Below are 21,439 nucleotides of genomic sequence, written 5' to 3'. Positions count from 1 at the left end.
CTCACCACCTCTCATGATTTCAATTATCATCTCTATGCATACAACTCTCAGTTCTATTTGTCTAGCCCTAAACTGTCTCTCTAATTCAACTCACATCTCTACCTTGCTTTTATACATTTCCAACTGGATGTTCTATAGAGATCTTAAACTTCACATGTCCAAACTGAACTCTTTATCTTTCTACCAAAACAATCTCTTCTTCCTAACTTACATATTATTTTTGAGGATACTGCCCTTCTCCCAGTTACCCAAGATTACAACTTAAATGTCATCATAAACTCTTCAGTCTCTCTCACCTGTAATAAATAATCAGTGGTCACATCCTGTTTTTCTACCTTTGCAACACCTCTCAGATATGTTCACTTATCTTTCTAACACTGAAACTACACTGGTTTAGACCCTTATCACCTCACTTCTGAATTATACAATAGCCAGTTGGTTGGTTTCCTTGCCTTGTCTTTGAGTCTCTACTTACTCTAATCCAATCTTTTCTAAGCTGTCAAACTGATCTTCCTAAAATGATAATAAATAATCAACAAATGTAAAATCTGCTGTGATTTTCAAAGATTAAATTCTTTCTTTATTTCTTTAAGGAGCAGTTTGTAATTGAATCTGTGCAAGTCTTTTGCATGCTTTGGGAGATTGATCCCAGATATTTTATGGATTCTGTAGTTACTTGGAATGGGATCTCCCTTGCTTCTTACATTTGTTAATATTACATAGAAATGCTATTGACATTTGAAGACTTATTAATCAACCTATAACTTTGCTGAAGTTATTTGTTGTCTCAGTATCTTTGCTGATTCCTTGGAACTTTCCAAGTCCATCAAATCATCATCTTCTATCACATCTTTACCTATATCCAATTTTAAATTTTCTTTCTCTTGTGTTATTGCTATTTGCTAGCATTTCCAGAACTACATCAAATAATAGTGTGGAGAGTGGGCATCCTTACTTCGCTCCCATGTTTATTGGAAATGGTTGTAGTGTGTCCCCATTGCAAATCATGCTTACTTTTTGTTTTAGGTATATGCTTTTATGATATTAAAAAAGGTCCCTCTAAGCCTATACTTTGTAGGGTTTTTTGTTTAAAAATAAAGGTGTTGGGTTTTGTCAAAGGCTTATTCTGCATGTATTGAGATGATCATAGGGTTTTGTATGTTTTGGTTTTTTAATATGGTTAATTATGTTGTTTTCCTAATGTTGAACCATCCTTGCATTCCTGGTATAAATTGTATTCAGTCATAAAAAGTGATTTTTGTGAGCATATACATTAACTATATTATCCTATAGTTTTCCTTTTTTTGCATTTTATCTTTCCCTATTTTAAGTGGTAAGGCTATATTTGTCTCATTAAAGGATCCTAATAGGGTGCTTTATTTCTCAATTCTTGAGAATAATTTTTTAAGTGCAGGTACTAACTGTTCTTTAAAAGTTTGATAGAATTCTCCTTCGAATCAATCAGGAACAGAGGTTCCCCCCCTGCCAATCTCTCCATGGTAGTTCCTTTACAGTTAAATCTATTTCCTCTTCTGATATTAGATTATTTAAGATCTCTATCTAGTTTTCTAATAGTTTTGGTATTTTATATTTTTGAAGGTATTCCTCTATTTCTTTCATGCTTTCCATTTCGTTAACATAATATTATGTTCTGATTGTTCTTTTTATTTTTTCTGGATTTGCTGTGCTTTTGCCCACCTCATTTGCTATTTTATTGATTTGATCTTTTGTTTTCAATCAGATAACTAAGGATTTGTCAATTTTATTAGTCTTTTTATAGAACCAGTTTTTAGTTTTATTTATTATTTCTAGAATTTTTTGTGTCCAATTTATCTATTCCTCTTCTAATTTTTAGTATCTCTTTTTTGTGCTTATTTTGGGTTTGCTTATTTGTTGATTTTCTAATTTTTAAAAAAAATGCATATTCAATCCACTAATCCACCCTTTTTCTATTTTGTTGATATATGTTTGTAAAGATATTATTTCATTGTTAAGTCTCCATTTGAATCTGTAACCTTTGTTTGTGGTCCCTAAACCAGTTTCTATTTTGATTACATTATGACCTGTAAAGAATATATTAACTATTTCTGCCTTTTTACATTTGTTTGCAATATCTCCATTCTCTAATATATGGTCAATATTTTGTAAAAGTTCCCTGTAGTGCAGAGAAATATACATACATAATGTGTATATATATAATATATATATATATACTTTTACTATCCCATTTAGAGGGTACCATAAATCTTTTAACTCTACCTTCTCCAGAAATTTGTTCAGTTCCATTTCCCCTCATGTTTTTCTTTCTGTTAGACTTATTCAAAACTGCTAGAGGAATATCAAAGCACCCTGTTTGTATTGTCTTACTCTCTATATCTTCTTTTACTTATTCATTTTTTAGGCAATTGGGGTTAAGTGACTTGCCCAGGGTTACGCAGCTAGCAATTGTCAAGTGTTTGCTCTGAGGCTGGATTTGAACTCAGGTCCTTCTGACTCCAGGGCTGGTGCCCTATCCACTGCTCCACCTAGCTGCCCCTCTATATCTTCTTGAAACTCAGATGTTTCCCTTATAAATTTGGATGCTAAAACATTTGAAAGGTTTAAGTATATTGCTGATATTGGTTTATTGTCAATGTTTCTTTTTTAACATAATATGGTTTCCTTTTAATTTTGTGAATATTTGTTTTTGCTATTCCTGATAGCATGATGACAGATTCTGTCTCTCTTTTCGGATTCACTTGATGCATAATAAAATTTTCCCCATCCTCTCAGTTTTATTTTTTGTATCTGTTTTTTAATGTATTTCTTTTATTAAAAATGGAAAGAACCTACATACACAAAAATATCTGTAGCAGCTCTTTTTATGGTGGCAAAGAATTGGAAACTAAGGGGATGCCTATCAATTGGAGAATGGCTGAACAAGTTGTGGTATATGAATGTAATGGAATACTACTGTGCTATAAGAAATGAAGAGCAGGAAGGTTTCAGAAAAACCTGGAAAGACTTACATGAATTGATGCTAAGTGAAGTGAGCAGAACCAGGGGAACATTGTACAAAGTAATAGCAATACTGTACAATCTTCAGCTGTGAATGACTTAGCTATTCTCAGCAATACAATCATCCAAGACAATTCAGAAAGACTTGTGATGGAAAATGCTATCCGCATCCAGAGGAAGAATTGATGTAGTCTGAATGTAAAGCGTAATATTTTCACTTTTTTTTTTATTTTTTCCTTTTGTTCTATTTCTTCTTATTCAACATGACTAATATGGAAATACGTTTTACACAATTGCATATATATGTGTGTATATATATGTGTGTGTGTATATGTATACATATTTTATATATATATACACATACACAAAACCTACATCAAATTCCCTACTGTCATAGGGAGGAGGGAGGGAAGGGAAGGAGGGAGAAAATTTGGAACTCAAAATTTTATTAAAATAAAGAAAGTTCAAAATTTTCTTTACATGTAATTGGAAAAAATAAAATACTATTGAAAATATGTTTCTTTTAGGGAATAGATTGTAGGGTTTTTTTCCTCCTCATACGATCTGTCACTCCTACTTGTTTAATTGGATTGTTAATCCATTCATACTTAAATTTAAGAGTTAGATTTGTATTTTCTTCCATTTGTCTCTAATTTTTTTTAAAAAGAAAGTTATAATTGTTTCCCTCCTCTGCTGTAAAAGTATTATTAAATTTCTTCAGTTACTTTAATCTTTTTTAAGGTGGCCCTGTTCTCACTGGCTCTCTTCCCCTTACTCCCAATGACTTCTTGTTTCTTACTCCTTTCCCTTTAGGGTTTTGTAATTAGTTCTTTTTTCCTCTTCTGCTTTTATCTGATTATATATTTCTTCCCATTCTTAATCCTCCTCCCCAATTATTCAGATTCCCCATGCCTCTTATCCCCTTCAACTAATACTTTGTGCCTTCCTCCCTCCTTTTAATGCACTCTCCCATGTTGTAATGTAGTCTCCCCCCAAAAACAACAACAACAATAATGATTTGCCTATAGGCAGGGTGTTGCCCAGTCCTTTCTATAATGCCCCCATCTGCCTCTTCACCCTTACCTCTACTAGATTTCCAACTTCACCTCTGTCTCCTTATGTACATTTAAAGATAAGTCTCTTACTGTTCTCTATTGTCACTTTGTTGTAGTTGTTGTCCTTGTAGGCTGCATTTATTCAGTCCTCCTGCAATTTCTGTTGTTTGGGGTGTTAGAAAAGTAAATAATCTCTTCAGTTCTGGTTTTCTTTCTAGAAAAGTTTCAAATTATTTTTTGTTATTGAATGTTCTTTTTTTACTTAAGGTTAAGCTCAGATTTGCAGATTAGATCACCCTGGGCTGCATCTTGAACTCCATTGTTTCATTGTTCCTTAGAGCACATTATTCCATTCTCATATTTTTTTTTTTAGTGTGAATAAAGTAGTTTTGAATTATTTGAATGTCTTTTCCTTTGTATGTCAAAGTTTTTCTCCTGATGGCTTGCAGAACTTGCAGTTCTAGATCTATGACATCCTATCTCCTTGCAGGATGATTGGCCATCCTTTTTCATTCTCCCAATACTCTTTTTCCATATCCCTGCACAATATCCAGAAAAAGAAAAAGATTGTGGGGGTTTGGATATATCATTAAAAAGTTTCAAGTGTCATTTAAAAAACAGCAACAAAAATGTACTCCTGAGTCATTATGTTTTTTCAAGGTATCATGGAACTTTCTGAAGATTATATATACTTCTGTATTATGGACTACATTTTATCCTGTAGAACCAATAAGCTCCTGCATAAATTTAAAAAAAAATCCTTTTAGAATGAAGATCTACTCTTTAAAAATCCATGTGTCCTGGCTTTTCACACAAGAAACATAATTAAATCTTTTGAGCTAAGCTTCCTTTTTACTAAAATAGCATGAAATTTACTAAAGAAAAATGAATGAAGCCAAGGTCTGTTGGTAAACCAGTTCACCTTTTCTTCTGTAACTCCAGGTTGATGAATACCAGTATCACTGGGGTGTGGACGACCCCCTTGGCATCCTAGGGTCTTTGGATGACCTCCCAAGGAGTTTAGAGTCTCTTGATCACTTCACTAGGAGAGGGAATCTTGGGGATCAGAATGCTGACAGGCTCTGAGAGTTCAGTTTGTGCTGTAATTTCAGTGCCTTTTAAGGAAGAGACTTTCACATTTGGGGATGACAGACACAGCAAATTAACACCTCATCTAAGCCAGTGAGAAAAAGAAGAGAAGACAAGTTTCTGTGAAAGGAGTGGACTAGAGCAGAAATCAGGCTGAAGAATAGTTAGCAGTTATAGCAATCAGTGAGAGAAATTTCAGTCAGCAGCAGCTCCTTTTCTGGGGTGCATGAAGTGACCTTAGGTATAAATTCCATAGCAGCCTTCTAAATAATATTTATATGTTCATTTATGTCTTCATATTATTTGATAATTCTAATAAACTGCATGACCACTAACAATTTTTGTTTAAGCCCATAAAGTCAAGGTTTGAGACTGAAAGAGGCAACCTTACCTATGGGAGAAATGATTTAACTGGTTTAATTTGGGTCGAGGGATGAAATGATTAAAGAGTATTTATGATATTTTGGAAATTTCAAAGGATATTCTAAGGCATTCTCCCTAGAATACCTTTGAATTCTGAGAGATTAAGAATTGAGACAATGCAGTTGTACTTGTGGGGGAGATACTATTATAGTTTTCCTTGAGGAGACATGGTGTATCATACCTTCACACCAATTCCACAAGGGAGGTCTGACAAATATTCCAAAAATGTAGCTGAGTAAATAAGGATGTGTCCACTAGTAACAGGCCAATTCCAAGAATTACAAATAAATTTATAATCCTGAAGATGAAAACTAAATATGCCTTCCAAATTATCTGATGCCAGTCTGAGAAGTACTAACGACCTTATTCTACGCTCTAATTCATTAAGAAGAGAAGTTGCATCTCCTCTGCCCATTGGCAATGTGGCTTGAATCTGAATTCCTATTGCTTTATGGAGAAGTGAGAGCAGTTTGCAGGCCAGAGAATTACCATTTCTCTGCTGGGTCAATTAATAGCATCAGTGAGTTGAGCCATATGAATGAAAATATTTTTTTCTGTTTTATTTTCTCATGGGAATTGAAAATGGGAAAGCAAGATTATACCATCGGAGTCAGAGAGAAAGAAAAATTGAAAAATTTGGCTAATTTCCAACTTCTTTTAAATAAGTTTTTAGGTTTATGAACTCACATAGATATTAAGCCCAAGAACTCTGGGTACTGAAGAATTATTACAGATGTTTTGTAATATAGTTTTCATAGTTGTACCTGTTTTTCAAAGAAATCCCTCCAGTTGCTACCTTTTAACCAACTCTTTCAGATTCACCAGTGTCAATGAATCTGATGACAATGAATATATACAAAATGAAAAGTTCAAATATTTCTGTTCTATGTGATCATCAAATTTTAACTCATAAAAAGTTGAAGGAAAAAACAGCTCAGTAAAAATAGTAAAGACATCAATAAAATCTAACACATAAAGAATTATACAAACATAGTCTCACATTTCCACAAAGAAGGGAAGAAGGTGTACATTTTGGGAAGGGGTCAAGTTTAGTCAGTATAATTACATAGCATTAAATTGCTATTATTGTGTTGGCAGGCAGCAGTTATAACAGTGAATAAAGCACCACCCTGAAAGTCAAGAAAACTTCACATACTGTCTGTATAATCTTAGGCAAGTCACTTAACATCTCAGTGCCTTAGGCAACTCTTTACAAACACAAATGGTTGTAATACCAGATTCCCTTATTAGATGAAATCCTTAAACTAATGAAATCATAAATCCAATCCTTCTCCTCTTTTCTTTCCATTTATATTATTGAGGTCATTGTGTGTATTGTTTTTCTGGTTCATCTCACTTTACTTTATGTGAATTCATATAAGTTTTTTCATACTTCTTTATAGTCTATATATTATATAAATACAGTATATATGTATATAATTTCTTATATGGAATAATATTCTACTATATTCACCTACCACAATTTGTTTAGTCATTGATATTCTCCCACATTTTCCAGTTTTTACTGCTATAAATATTTTGACTTATTTGAAGCATATGTTTAGCAGTTAAATCTTTTAAATTCTATTGAATAGTCACAACCTTACAAAACGGAATACTCCCATTTTTGTCATCTTTGTCAATTTGCTGAATGTGAGGTAAAACTTCAGTTATTTTAATATGGATTTCACCTATTATTAGTGATTTGGAACATTCTTTCATATGGTAGTTAATAGTTTGTAATTCTCTTGAGAACTGTTGTTCATATTCTGTGACCACTTATCCATTGTGAAATGGCCATATTTTTATTACTTCACTTTCTACGAGACATTTGACAAAAATATTTTCCCCAATTGACTACTTCCTTTTATACTAGCTGAATTTATTTTTTCGGGTGGAAGCTTTTCAATTTCATGCAAATGAAATGATCTCTTTTATCTTTTGTGACCACTCCTATCTCTTATTAAAGAAATAACCCTCCAGCCATAGCTGTGAAGGGTACCTGATCTCATTCTTTTCAATTTTTTGTTGTTATGGAATATGATATAAACAACTAAACTTAATAAACTTAATTTATTTCAAAATGTTCTCTAGTTTTCCCAGTAATTTTTTGTCAATTGGGGAGTTCTTTCGTACCTCCTCTCCCACAGAAATGCCCTTCAGTAAAATCCCCTTCTCTTTTCACTTGCTGGAGTGAGAACTTCCCTTTTCTAATATGTTTGATTTCATTCCTCCCCTTTGCAACCTCCTCCTTAATACTTTAGCTTCCCTCCCTTGTGTACAGACTATAGGAATCATTGTGCCTTTATTGCTTACCAATGGACTTGGTAGGACAGCATCATTTATACTCCTGTCTCCTATCTTCACATTTATGCAACCATCCATGCCGCAACTCTGTCCCACAAAAGGCATTGATGGTTTGTAGAGAGGTTAGGGGGTTTAATCCATTTTGATCCTGTATTTAACCAATTTAGTTCTATAAACTACATACAAATCCCTTCTTTCCTTGTCCTGCTTTTATTCATCCCTTAGCAAACTCCAACTTTTCATTAATCCCAGCATCTCTTCTATTCATGTGCTGTTAAGTAGAACTGTGGGAAGTCAAACAAATAATCTGATTGGGTATTCCATGAATTTATGATATCTGATCTTAAATGAGCCCTCACTGCAGCAAGGCAAATTATTATTTTCCTCTTCTCTAATTGATTTTCCATGCCCCTCCCCACAGAAGCTATTCTCAACTTTCTTTTTTCTGCTCAAGTCTCTCTCCCTTCCCCCTCTCCCACCTTCACAGTTAAGGAATATGGGAGTTATAGGTACAAATATGATCATTAAACCTATGAAAGTTGATGAGGTCATTAAGAGAAAGTATAAAAAGAGCCCATGAGGGAGTCTTGGGGTAAATCCACAGTTAGAGGACATGATATGGATGATGAGACCCCAAAGTAAACTAAGGATTAATCCTGCTGTAATAGGAGAACCAAGAGGAAGTAGACTAATGGTGACTGGACCTATGATTTCATTGATAGAGGGAACTTCTGGTTCAGAAAATTGCCTCTACCAATATAGATTGCCAACTCCTCTGCAATTTATACTTCTAGATAGTTGCATAAAGCACTGAAAGGTTAAGTGACTTGCCTAAGATAATACAATCAGTATGTTTCAGAGACATAAATTGGATCTGGGGCCCTCTGAACCCAATGCTAGCTCTTTACCCACATCACCTTTTACTGGTCGCTTTACTGAGAAAGAAATGAGGTCATTCAACATGATTTCTCTCTTTACCTTCTTCATCTCACAGTCCTTTGACTTCATCTTCCACTCTCTTCTCCTTTCCTCTAGTCCAGGGTTGGGAAACCTGTAGCCTCCAGGCCACATGCAGGTTCCCCATGCTTCTCTAGTCCCTTACTTTCATCTCTGCCTGTCTTCTTCAGTAAATTTAATCCTCAATCATCAATCTCTCCTTGTCTAATAGTTACTCTCTTATTGGCTTCAGATATACCCATGTCTCCCACATTCTAAAAAAATAAACAAACAATAAAATGAAATAAACCAAAGCAAAAACTAATCATTTTGTTAGATACCACCATTGCCTCAAACCATTATCATATATCACTTCCTTTTTCAGCCAAACTCTTAGAAAAAATTATTTACACTTATTGCCTCTACTTCTTCTCTTCTTACTCTCCCCTCAACTTTTGTAATATGGCTTCTGACCTTATTACTGAAATGAATTTTTCCCTCTAGCTATCAATGATGCCTTAATTGACCAATCTGTTGTTTTTTCTCCTCAGTTATCATACTTTATGACCTATTTCTACATTTGACAGTTGACCTCACTCTCCTAGGTATTCTCTTCTTTTTGGGTTTTCACGACACTACTCCCTCCTAGTAGGATGATGTGGATAAAGAGCTAACATTGGGTTCAGAAGGCCCCAGATCCAATTTATGTCTCTGAAACATACTGATTGTATTATCCTAGGCAAGTCACTTAACCTTTCAGTGCTTTATGCAACTATCTAGAAGTATAAATTGCAGAGAAGTTGGCAATCTATATTGGTAGAGGCAATTTTCTGAACCAGAAGTTCTATCAATGAAATCATAGGTCCAGTCATCATTAGTCTACTTCCTCTTGGTTCTCCTATTACAGCAGGATTAACCCTTAGTTTACTTTGGGGTCTCATCATCCATATCATGTCCTCTAACTGTGGATTTACCCCAAGACTCCCTCATGGGCCCTTTTTATACTTTCTCTTAATGACCTCATCAACTTTCACAGGTTTAATGATCATATTTGTAATTATAACTCCCACATCTAAATATCCACCCCTATTTTCTCTTCTGAGCTCTTTTCCCACATGATCTGTTGTACATTTCCACCTATATGTCCTAGAAACATCTCAAACTCAGCACATTCAAAACAGAATGCATTATTTCTGCCAAGGATGACAGAATCATTATAGTCTTCAAGGTTTGTAACTTCTGTGTTATACTCAGATTTCTCTTTCAGCCCAAATATTCAGGCTCAAATCTTGTTATTTCTACCACAATGATATCTCTTAGACCCTACACAGTTGATACCTAATGACCTGAAATATTGTATTTAATCTCTCTGCCTCATTTCATTCCATTCCAATCCATCCTTTATATAGACCTTTAGTAAATTTCTGTGGCTCCCCATTGTTTCTAGTACAAAATTTAAACCTCTCTAGTTGACTTCTAATGTCTTTCATGACCTGGACCCAATCTATCTTTATAGCATGATTATATAGTGCTCCCTATCCCACCTAGTATGAGCCAGCCAAAAGAGTCTTCTCTCAGTTCCTCACACAAAGGTCTTCATCTCTTGTCTCTGTGCCATTTCACTGGCCATTTCCTGTGCCTGGAATGCATTCCTTCTTTACACCCATCCATATAGAATCTTTTCCTTCCTTGAAGACTTAGCTCCAGAACCACTTCCCACATGAAGCCTTTCTGGATTTCCCCAAATACTAATGCCCTCCCTCCTTGACTACTTTGCTGTTAGGGCAGCTAGATGGCACAGTGAATTGAGTTCCAAAATTGGAGGCAAGAAAACCTTTGTTTGAATACTACCTTGGGCAGAATGGGAGTCATAGTACTGTTCAGGGTTTATATGAGGATACAATGAAATGATGTATGTAAAGCACTTTGCAAACCTTAAATCTTAGTATAATTGCTAGCTTAATTGTGTTTGTTTTTAATTTATTCTGTGTATACTTATATTTGTATGTCTCCTCCTATACAGTATGTCCCAGAAGTTGTAGTGCAATTAAAAAAAAATTTTAATACTTAAAATTGCACAAAGACTTTTGGACCTGTATGGTACAAGATCTGTGAGAACAAAAACTGTCTCATTTTTAATCTTTAAATGTACCCCGGGGGCTACCACAGTTGCTCACACATAACAAATGTTGAGTACTTGTTGTTTGATCTCAAGTGCCACTTCCTATTTCTTGATACCCTCAGGTACTAATATCCACCACCTCCATTATTTTCTATTTACCTTGTATATATTTGTATTTCCCTATGGTTTGCATATTGTTTCAACAAAATATAAGCTTCTTGAGTGAAAGATCTGTTTCATTTTTCTCTCTGTAACCTCAAGTTCTAGAACAATAATTGGCATGTAATAGACATTTAATAAATACTTGTTATTTTAATGAATACTTGTTCAAATACTTGAATCTTTTTAGCTTTGATAATAACTTACAACAAACAAAACATTGCTCATTTTGCCTTCAAAAAACGAGAATTCATGATTATTTTGACACATTCTCTGGTATCTGGCTACTTAGTCTCTCACTGCATGTAATCCCCAGCTCTACAAAAGAATTTTTTGTCTAGGCAGTGGGTAGCACTAATACATAGAACACTGGTCCTGGAGTCATGAAGACAAGTTCAAATCTGGCCTCAGACATTGACTAGCTGTGTAACTGTGGTAAGTCACTTTATTTCTACTTACCTCAGTTTTATCATCTGTAACATGAGGTTAATAATAGTACCACCCTCCTAGGGTTGTTGTGAATATTAAATGAGATAATAACTATAAAATGCTTAGCACAAGGCTTGGCAAGTAGTAAGTACTATATAAAGCCAAAATAAAAAACAAGCCTATAAGTTTTTTTTCCTACTTCCTTCTACTACTTTTTTCTACTTCAAATACTTGTTGAAAAAATTATTTTAATCTACGTGCATATTATCTTCAGGGTAAGCTTCTTTAGTTTAGACTATGTAAACATAGTCATCCTCATGCCTCTGGATTCAATTTTTCCCCCTAATCTATTAATTTGTGATTTTTTAAAAAAAAATTCTAAATTGAGAATTCTAATTCCTGCTTTAGGCAGCTAAGTTGCATAATGGATAGAGTGTTGAGCCTGGAATCAGGAAGATTGGAATTCAAGTCTAATCTAAAACACTTAATAACTGTACAACCAGAGGCAAGTCTTTCAACCTCATCTGTAAAATTAGAATAGTAATAGTTCTTATCTTCCAAGGTTTTTTGAGGATAAAATGAGATAATATTTGTAAAATGCTTTGTAAACCTTAAGGAGTTATATAAACGCTAGCTGTTATTACTAGTAAGAGCAGGTGTCGTAGTAGTAATAGTAATAGCAGTATATAATCAAGAACAATTTCCTTTTTATAAATTTCATTTCCTTTTCAACAATTCTGGAATTTTTTGCTGTTGTTCCATGCTCTCTAGAGAGTCCATAAGGTTTTGTTTTTCATCAGGCATTGGTTCATTCTCGTTACTAAGACTTCAGTCTTATTCTCATCAAGGTTTTATTTATTATATATTCTGGTTTTAGAATCCTTTTTGTTTATTTATTTCCTTACGTGTCGAGTCATTCTCTTTCATGCCCCTTCCCCCTTTGCTTATAGATAGATTCCAGAGACTTAGCTGCTAGCCCAACAGCCTTTTTTCCCTTCAGGAATATAATCTATGTCAGATGTAGGTCCCTGTCTGGACCCAGATGGCTCTGGAGGAGAAAGCTGGTGACCTTGCACAGCTTTCCTTCACTCAAATCCAAGTCAATTGCAAGTCATGTCATCATCTCCCTGATGTCATGATCCTCTTCAAGAACTGAAGGACAAACACAAATAGTAACTGTTTCTCTCTTGGCCAGCAACCCTGAGAATCTTCCCCTCCCAGTTTGATTCTTTTTTTATTAAAGGGGCCATCCATCCCTTGACTCATTTCTTAAAGAGGCCTATTCACTGAATGGGCATTACCTCACACAAAGTGAGAACCTGGAAAGACCTTAGCTTAAAAGGGCCAAGGTCTCCCACTGCATCCTGGGTCATCTCCAGTTGTCCTGATGAATATTTGGCCACTGGACCCAGATGGCTCTGGAGGAGAAAGTCAGGCTGGTGACTTTGCACAGCCCTCCCTCACTCAAATGAAAGTCAATTTTAAGTCATGTCATCGTCTCCCTGATATCGTGGTCCTTGTCGAGAACAACAATAACAACTTTCTGGCAGGACAAAATTGGTCCTAGTTGGGTTTTAGTTCACTCTCCTTCAACTTTGATACAACTGCCACAGGTACTCAGACTGGTTCTTTCCTCTGCTCTCTTTTTTCATATGGCTAGAGTCTGTTTTTCATGAGATTGGGGGGGGTGGTTCATGAAGAGTCACTGACATATATCCTCTACAAGCCTATAAGTTTTTTTTCTACTTCCTTCAGGAGTGAATGGAGGCAGCTTGGGGGGGGTGCTTTTGAGTGAGGACACTAAGTATTAATGTTCTCAAGTGGTAATTTAAGAATAATTTTATATTTTCATGAATTTGTCTGCTTCTTTTTTAGATTTAGCCGTAATAACTCAAAAGTGGTTTATAATTCTCTTTTATGTGAAAAGCTGAAGTGGTTTTTGGGGAAAGTTACTATTCTACCATTTTTCTATTCACATGACCTTGAAGATTCTTTTTCATTTCTTGGCCTATGCTGATAAACATTTACTACCAACAGCTTACCTAATACTTATAAAATCTTTTAGGGAACCTGAAAATAGAACTTTTGTAAATGAAAAATGAAGATGTCAGTGTATATTTTACTAAATGTTAACATAAAATGATCTCTATGTAAAATTAGAATTATTTTCATGTGTTTCTTTTTCAGATAACCAAAGTAGGAAGCTACTAAAAATAATATCTTGAATACAGGCTCAGGTAGGCACATTAAAAAAAAAAACTACAAGAAAGAAAATAGTAAGGATTAGAAATATAAACATGAATACTTTTAGCCTTTATAATAACTTACAACAAACAAAACCTTACTTGTTTTGCCTTCAAAAAACCAGAATTCATGATTATTTTGACATATTCTTTGGTATCTGGCTACTTAGTCTCTCACTGCATGGGTAGTAACCCCAATTCTACCTACAATTTTTTGTCTAGGCAGAGGGTAGCACTAATGCATAGAACACAGTGTCTGGAGTCATGAAGACAAATTCAAATCTGGTCTCAGACATTGACTAGCTGTGTAACTGTGGTAAGTCACTTAATTTCTATTTGCCTCAGTTTTATCATCTGTAACATGAGGTTAATAATAGTACCAACCTCCTATAGTTGTTGTGAACATTAAATGAGATAATAATTATAAAGTGTTTAGCACAAGGCTTGACAAGTAGTAAGTACTATATAAATGCTGGTTATTATTATTATGCTGTTGTTGTGACATTGTAGAGCAGTGATGATAAGTGATTAAAATTCATTTTAAATGGCTGTAAATAAAATTTAGACTTACTATAAGCAATATTTATAATTTAAACATTGTCAATTTGGAAATGGATTATCTCTTCATAGGAATTTACAAGATAACATATACATGTGGCACACATTCATATGCTTATAACCTACAACAAAAAAGAAACTCACAAAAAACTAACAAGATATAAGAAAACTAATAAAATTATGGAACATAATTAAAATAGCAAGTCTCATCTAATAGATTTTTCTTCATTGCCTCTAAAAAGCAACATTTAAAAAAACAGCTTTGTTGGCTTTTACTTTTATAGCAATTTATTTTATCAAGTCTTTTGTCTAATTATTTACCAAGTAGCCTCAATTCCACATTGACAATATGACTCAAAGCCATCCTTATCCCCTAAGTCTCACTTCCCTAGTAGTAGTCTTACTACTCCTTAGTCTTACTGATTAAAGCCCTTCATTAAGGTTCACCTGTACTATTGCAATTACAATTTATTGCAATAAACTAATTGGTTCCCACTTCCAAATCTCTCCTGTTTCTTTCCATTCACTATTCTCTATACACATCTTTATACATACAATAGATATAGCCATATCATTCCTCTTATAAATATCTTAAGTGGTTCTCCAAGTAAACTTAAATTCCTTTCCTTGGGATTCAAGATCCTTCACAATATGATGTAACCTCCTCCTGTCTTGCCTTTCCAGTCATATCTCATATCATTCCCCTTCATGCACTGCATTCCATGCCCAAGCTTGACTAATTCTCTGTCCCCTAAACAATCCTTGTACTTTTTACTTGGGTGCCTTTATTCATGGTATTTGTTATCATTACTTGCTACCTACTCCTTAAAGCTGAAATTAATTGCTATCTATTCCATGGAGTCTTCTCTGACACCTTTTCTCCATTATTAATGACATGGATATCACATAGCATTTGGCATTGAACTTCTATGTTATACCTCTTATGTAATATTATATGTTATAGTTATCTATATTTGTTTCTTTCCCCTCAGTAAAACTACAAGCTCCACGTGTCAAGGACTCATGTTATCTTCCCCAAACCTAATTGTAATGGGGTTTTGAAAAATTCAACTGGAATTTTTCTGAAGTTTAAAAAATGGTTTTTATAGTTATAACTTACCTTACTGTGAATGTTACTATGGGGAGAGGAAAAGGGAAAAAGACACAGAACAGACCAAGATTCTCATGAAAGTATACATGTGAATTTTATTTTATTATAGGAAATATGACTTATGTGGAGCAATAGCTATATGATTATAGAATTTTCTTTGTATTGCTATAGTTATAGATATCGTGCAAGTTTAAAATTCAGGACATTTATTTTACTTTACAGTTCCTTCACTTCATTAGATATCTCATGGAAAGCAGCCCTCTATCTGTTACTATGGTACATAATTTTAATATTGAAATATACAGAATTAGACACATTATAATTATTATTAAAATAAATTTAATATTTGCTTCTTGATATTGTATTCTGAAAAGGGAATCTTAAGTGTTCCATCTGTCATATTAATAAAATTTTTATATTTCTGGTGGACTTTTGGGCCATATTTTATGATGAATAGAAATAATTTTCCAAGAAGTCTAATATGTAATAGCAGCCTCATTGTAAATTCTTTCCATCATTTGTCTTTTTACTCATCACTATTCAGTTGGTTTAAAGACATAGAAATTAAGGCAGCTGTTTTGAGATTCTTTCAAAGGGTAGTTAGAACAACCTCTTTCAGAATTGTAAAGAGTCAGACAAAACATTAATATGTCTCTTTAAGAATAAAAGCATTTACTGACTGAAATTAATGACTCTGCTAAGAGAGAAGACTATGTTTCCAAAATGGCAACTTTATCCATGTAGAAATTATGAAAATGTGGCCCAAAGTATTTCTAAACATCAACACAATTTGCATGATATTTGCAGTTTTTCCCTACTAAATAAGCATCTTTAGAACACATTATAGGCTTATTCTTATAAACATACTTCTCAGTGTTCCAGGACCATACATTACAAAATAAAATTGAGAAAAAATGCTCTGGAAAACATAAAAAAGGCAGACATGAAGGCTAAAGTGATACTACTTCTTTAGGGTAAAACTTCATTTGGATGGTTCGAAAAAAATGCTTTGACACTGATGGCAGTTTCTAAACCTTCACATGAGGTTCATTACATGCTTTTAATATAAAATATATAACAAAACACTTAAGATACTAGGACTGGCCACCAGGTTCAAGATTGTTTTCTGAGCCTGATACAATGTGTGGTGTGAACTATACAAGAAAGAGGAGAATGTTTCCTGGATTTGAAATAGTGCTATATAACCTTAAATCAAACAGGTAGACAAAGATGGAGATGATGAGGTAATATAGCCTCACTCTTCTCTTTCTATGTGGTACATCCAAGTAATTTCATTCCCCATGTGAATGTGATTAGCTTTGCATGAGAAAGTGGAACATTCTAGTGCTGCTACATAGAATATAAACTCTTCCTGAATGCCATGTTCAAACAAAGGCATGCTTTTACCTAGAGTCCATTGAGCAAAAAACAAACAACAACAATAACAACAACAACAAAAACAACAAAAGCCCCCCACCCCCATAACATTGTTGAAAATATTCTGTGGACTGTGTTAAGGAAATAGCAGGAACTACAAAGATATTTAAAAACATCTGAACAAAATTTAGAAATAGTGCTTATCTTTTGGGAACGAGACCTTGTTCCAAAGTCTAATGATGAGAGGACCACATCTGAAAAACCATTTCTTTAGGGTATTAATGTAGAGTTTGCTGAAAATATCTATCCCTATATCTATCATCTCTTTCTCTCTATCTATCTCTATATTTAACTTTTAAAACTGATTGGAATTGTTTAAATGCAAACTTTGGGCAGCAGATTTTCACATTTTAATTTCACATATTTATTCAAAGTAGGAGAAAAGTAACAACTTTGTGACAAAATATATATGTTAAGCTAAAAAAAACCTTTAGTAATGTGGGCAATGGTAGTGTTTGGTTGTGGGCTTTGCCAGTTATTTTAGATGCTATACAGTTCTTGTTCTGAAGGGTACTGCTGAAGTGCCTTACCCTCAGATGTCTGAAGGACCAAGGTCTTGCTGTATTGGCTGACGCCTGTTTTGTTAAAGGCCTTGACTCGAGCACTGTATGTGCTGTTGAAGTGAAGACCGTCCACTGTGCACATTGTTTCCTTTCCAACATACACCTCCTGATTAAAAAAAAAAAAGGAAATACCACATTTTAATATCTACATTTTTAGGATAAGAGTTTTGAGGTGTTTAAATGAGATTTATGATGGCAGGGTAAGACTATTACTATTATTTTATTTGAAAGTTTTGTAACATCTCTTTTGAATAACACTATACCTCTTGCATATTAAGGACATGGCACTGTTTCAATAGGAAGGGAAGGTTTACATTACACAAATATAATTGCCATGAGTGATATTTAGTAAGATGTCAAGAAATAGGACTCAATGTCTTCTGAAAGATATTCTTGCCTAATACAGTGATGACAGAGAGCTCGGCATGTCATCAAAGAATAGTAATGACTTCTGACAGAATAGAATAGGAAGACATTTGCCAAAACAATTAAACTGTGTAAAAGGTAAAAATATTTTCAACATACAGTTGGATGTTTCTAGAAACCCACTGGTCCTGAACATACCTTCCAGATAAAGCATGTTAATTTTTAAAAACTTTACCTTGCCAGAGTTCTCCTTCCCATCATGCTTTCTTTTGTCTAGCCAAACTGAATAACTCACCGTCCTCAGAATAAATCTTGTATTTTCCCACCTCTGAATTTTTATGCACACTTCGCTATGTTTGTACTGTACTCCCTTCCTCTTAACCACAGCTTCCCACTGTTGAAAGACTATTCATCCTTTAAAATCCAACTCAGCAGAACAGGAGAACATTGTACACAGTAACAGCAACACTGTGCAAAGATCAATTATGATAAACTTAGCTTTTTTCAGCAATGCAATGATCTAAGACAATTCCAAAAGACTCATGATGGGAAAAGCTATTCATATCCAGAGAAAGAACTATGGAGTCTGAATGCAGATCAAAGCATACCACTTTCTTTCTTTTTTCTTTCTTGTTTTTGTTTCCTTTTGTTCTAATTCTTCTTTCACATGACTGACATGGAAATATGTTTAATTTGATTGTACATGTATAGTCTATATCAAATTACATGCTCTCTTGGGGAGGGAGAGGAAAAATTTGGAACTCAAAATCTCATAAAAGTGAATGTTGAAAACTAAAAATTAATGAATTAATTTAAAAAAACAACAACTCATATAACCTACTTTATAAACCCTCTAGTGATCTGCCCTGGTTATTAGTTACAACTTATCCTTTCAGATATCTTAAAATACTGTTTTTCATTTCTCTGAAGTATTTATCATGTAATATTCTGATTTATTGTTAGGAGCTTTTACCTTATCCCCTTGAAGACTATAAACTGCAAGAGGGAAGGGAATATTTAATAAACTTTGTTATCTTCCCCAATGCTTAGCATAGTTCTCAGCATATAGTAAGCATTAAGCATAAGTGTTTGTTGAGTGACCAAAAAGTGAATAATTATATCCTATATAGTCCAAAAATGAGGGAAAAGCCATAGTTATAGTACATAAATTTCAATGAGCAGGAACTGGGAAATTCTAAATTTAGGGCTAATCTTGTGAATTATTTCCTGGAGAAAAACTACCAAAGAAAGCTCTAGCTACTTCTAGCAAAATTAGGCATGTTGTCCCAATGTTGTCGTTCTCTTTAACATAATTTTCAGTGTTTATATGATACACATTCATTTGTTTGGGATATGATTATTTGATATCCTTTGGGGTCTACATCTTTTTTTCATATTTTTAATTACAATTTTCTTGTATTTGATCTCTGAATGATGTTTAATATTTCTATCTTTCTGCATTATCTATGACTCCTATATACCCTAGAACATGACAATATTTGTAAAGGTACTCTAAGATTATAAAACATAGACATATTCTCTAAGATTCCTAATTAACAATCACCATATTTCTAGCAAATTGTTTCCCCAATATTCTTCCCTTTTATTTCATCAAGTTCTTCAGAAAAAGGAATGTTAGTCTCCTACTAATCTGACCAAACAAAAGGGAGTTACAGATTTTAATAGAATTACTATGCTAGGTGATATACTTATATTTAATAGTGATGTTTTTCATTATCTACTTTACCATCAATTCAACTCAACAAACATTTACTAAGTGTGTATTAAGTGCTAAACTCTGGGACTACAATGTCAAAAATGGAACAGGGAGTATTTTAAGGGTCTTATAAAATAAGACTAAGGAGGATTTTAAGAATTTGTATTATTTTATCCTAGAGGCAATAGGGAACTAATGATTTTTTCCAATAGGGAGAGTGATGTGGCCAGGTCTGTATTATAGGAAAATCACTTTGGAGCTTAGAAGAAGAAAGGGAGAGACTGGAGTCAGTAAGACCAATTGTGAAGCTATTGTTGTTTATCTTTCATTTTTTAAAAGAACCAATGACATCATGGGATGATGTCTTGATGGGTGCATGAACTGGATTTAAGTAAGTCAGAGTGGCACAAAGTCATCTGCCTTACTCATTGAAGTCCAATGTCAGGAAAAAAGTCAAGATGGCCCAGGAGATGACTTTGGCATTTTATTAATCTGACCAAGGTCTAAGTGCTCCACAGTACCTGCTTTAGCCTCCTACATGGCCAATGGAACAAGTTGTTCTTATGCACCCATTTTGCCACAGAAATCTTCATATACTTGGGGTAGACATCCCCTAATTAATTGATGGGTTTGAGGCCTGTTGGTTACCCTCCACCTGATTTAGCCCATCTGCCAAGACAGTTTTATCAGGGTTGTAGCCACTGCACATGCTACAGTTTCTTGGAGTCACTGCTGAGAGTTGTGTGCCAGGTTGACACCAATGGTGGATGAGCAACCTTGAAAAGGGTTCAGCAAGCCCTCAAGGTGCTAGTCCTCCTTGAATACCCCATAGACAACTATGACAATAGTCTAGGCAAGAAGTAATCAGAGCCTGACCTATTACAGAGGCTTTGTGAGTAGAGAACAGAAGACAGATATGAGAGATGTTATTGAGAAAGCATCAATCAGGCTTGACAACTAATTCCACATAAAGAGAACCTAATTTGCCTGTTTTTCTCTCTTGACATTATTTATTAAATTATCTTACTCCAAATCATGGTCACGATTTGTGCTTTTTTCATTGGAGTAAAGTATGATAAATCACAGTGATCCCTTTAATTTTTTGGTGTCTTTGAATGATTCTTGTAATCAATGAATTGTTGTGTTGTTTCCTAATCCATTTTATAATATTTGTGTAATTTATAATGAATTTCATATATTGCTTCTGGTTTGTAATTCTTGTTAGATTTTATGTCCATCAAATCTTAGTGTGTTACTTAGCATCCCCTCTGAGGTACTCTTTCACCTTGATATTCATAGTCATAACATGAGTTCCCAGAGCACAAGAGCTTCTACTATTCTAAAATACCCCATGAGTTTAAACTCTTGTGTCTATGTCTCAGGGACCCCCACTGGGGTTTCCATTATCATCCAATAATGCTTCCCATTATCACCCAATAGATACAATTAGTTCACATCAAAGACATTTCCTAAGGTGTAACAATAAATATAGTGGCCACAAAAACACCCCAACGACAACATCTTGGTTTCACAGTGTCCTTGGGAGGAATGGGCATAAAGTGAGTACAATGGAAATAAAGCACATGTGAAGGGAAGACATATGGTTAAGGAAATTCATATATAGAGCCCTACAAGCTCTAGAAATAATTTTTTTTTCCTATGGAGTCCACTCTGCAGCTCAACTCAATTACTGGGACTAGCTTTCTTTTATGTCTTTATCTGATTCTCTTCTCTACTATTAGAGGTGATGCTCCTTAAAACTGCTTCTGGCAGCTTTGCTATTTTCCAATATCTACATGAAATTCTTCTAGGGTAGTAACTCCACTGTTTGACACCAAGAAGTAGAAAGGAGGGGAAGAAATTCTCTTCTCCCCCTCTTCCAAGTGGCAAAGAGTTGGGTTCTTCCTTGATTGCTGACTCTCTTGAA

General features: G+C 34.3%; 1 protein-coding gene across 1 annotated transcript in view; it reads right to left on the bottom strand.

Annotated features, from left to right (window-relative positions):
• TRIM9 (tripartite motif containing 9) overlaps positions 1–21,439 on the bottom strand; it is a 153,207-nt gene that overhangs the window by 31,293 nt on the left and 100,475 nt on the right. Inside the window, exon 7 of the mRNA XM_027849201.1 lies at positions 17,397–17,535. Within this exon, the coding sequence (XP_027705002.1) occupies positions 17,397–17,535 (139 nt within the window). The remainder of the gene's footprint in view (positions 1–17,396; positions 17,536–21,439) is intronic.

Source organism: Vombatus ursinus, unplaced genomic scaffold (assembly GCF_900497805.2).
Source record: "Vombatus ursinus unplaced genomic scaffold, bare-nosed wombat genome assembly UNPS02007284.1, whole genome shotgun sequence".
Classification (NCBI taxonomy): domain Eukaryota; kingdom Metazoa; phylum Chordata; class Mammalia; order Diprotodontia; family Vombatidae; genus Vombatus; species Vombatus ursinus.
The sequence above is the reverse complement of the archived record's forward strand: the minus strand, read 5'-3'. Positions and strand labels throughout refer to the sequence as shown.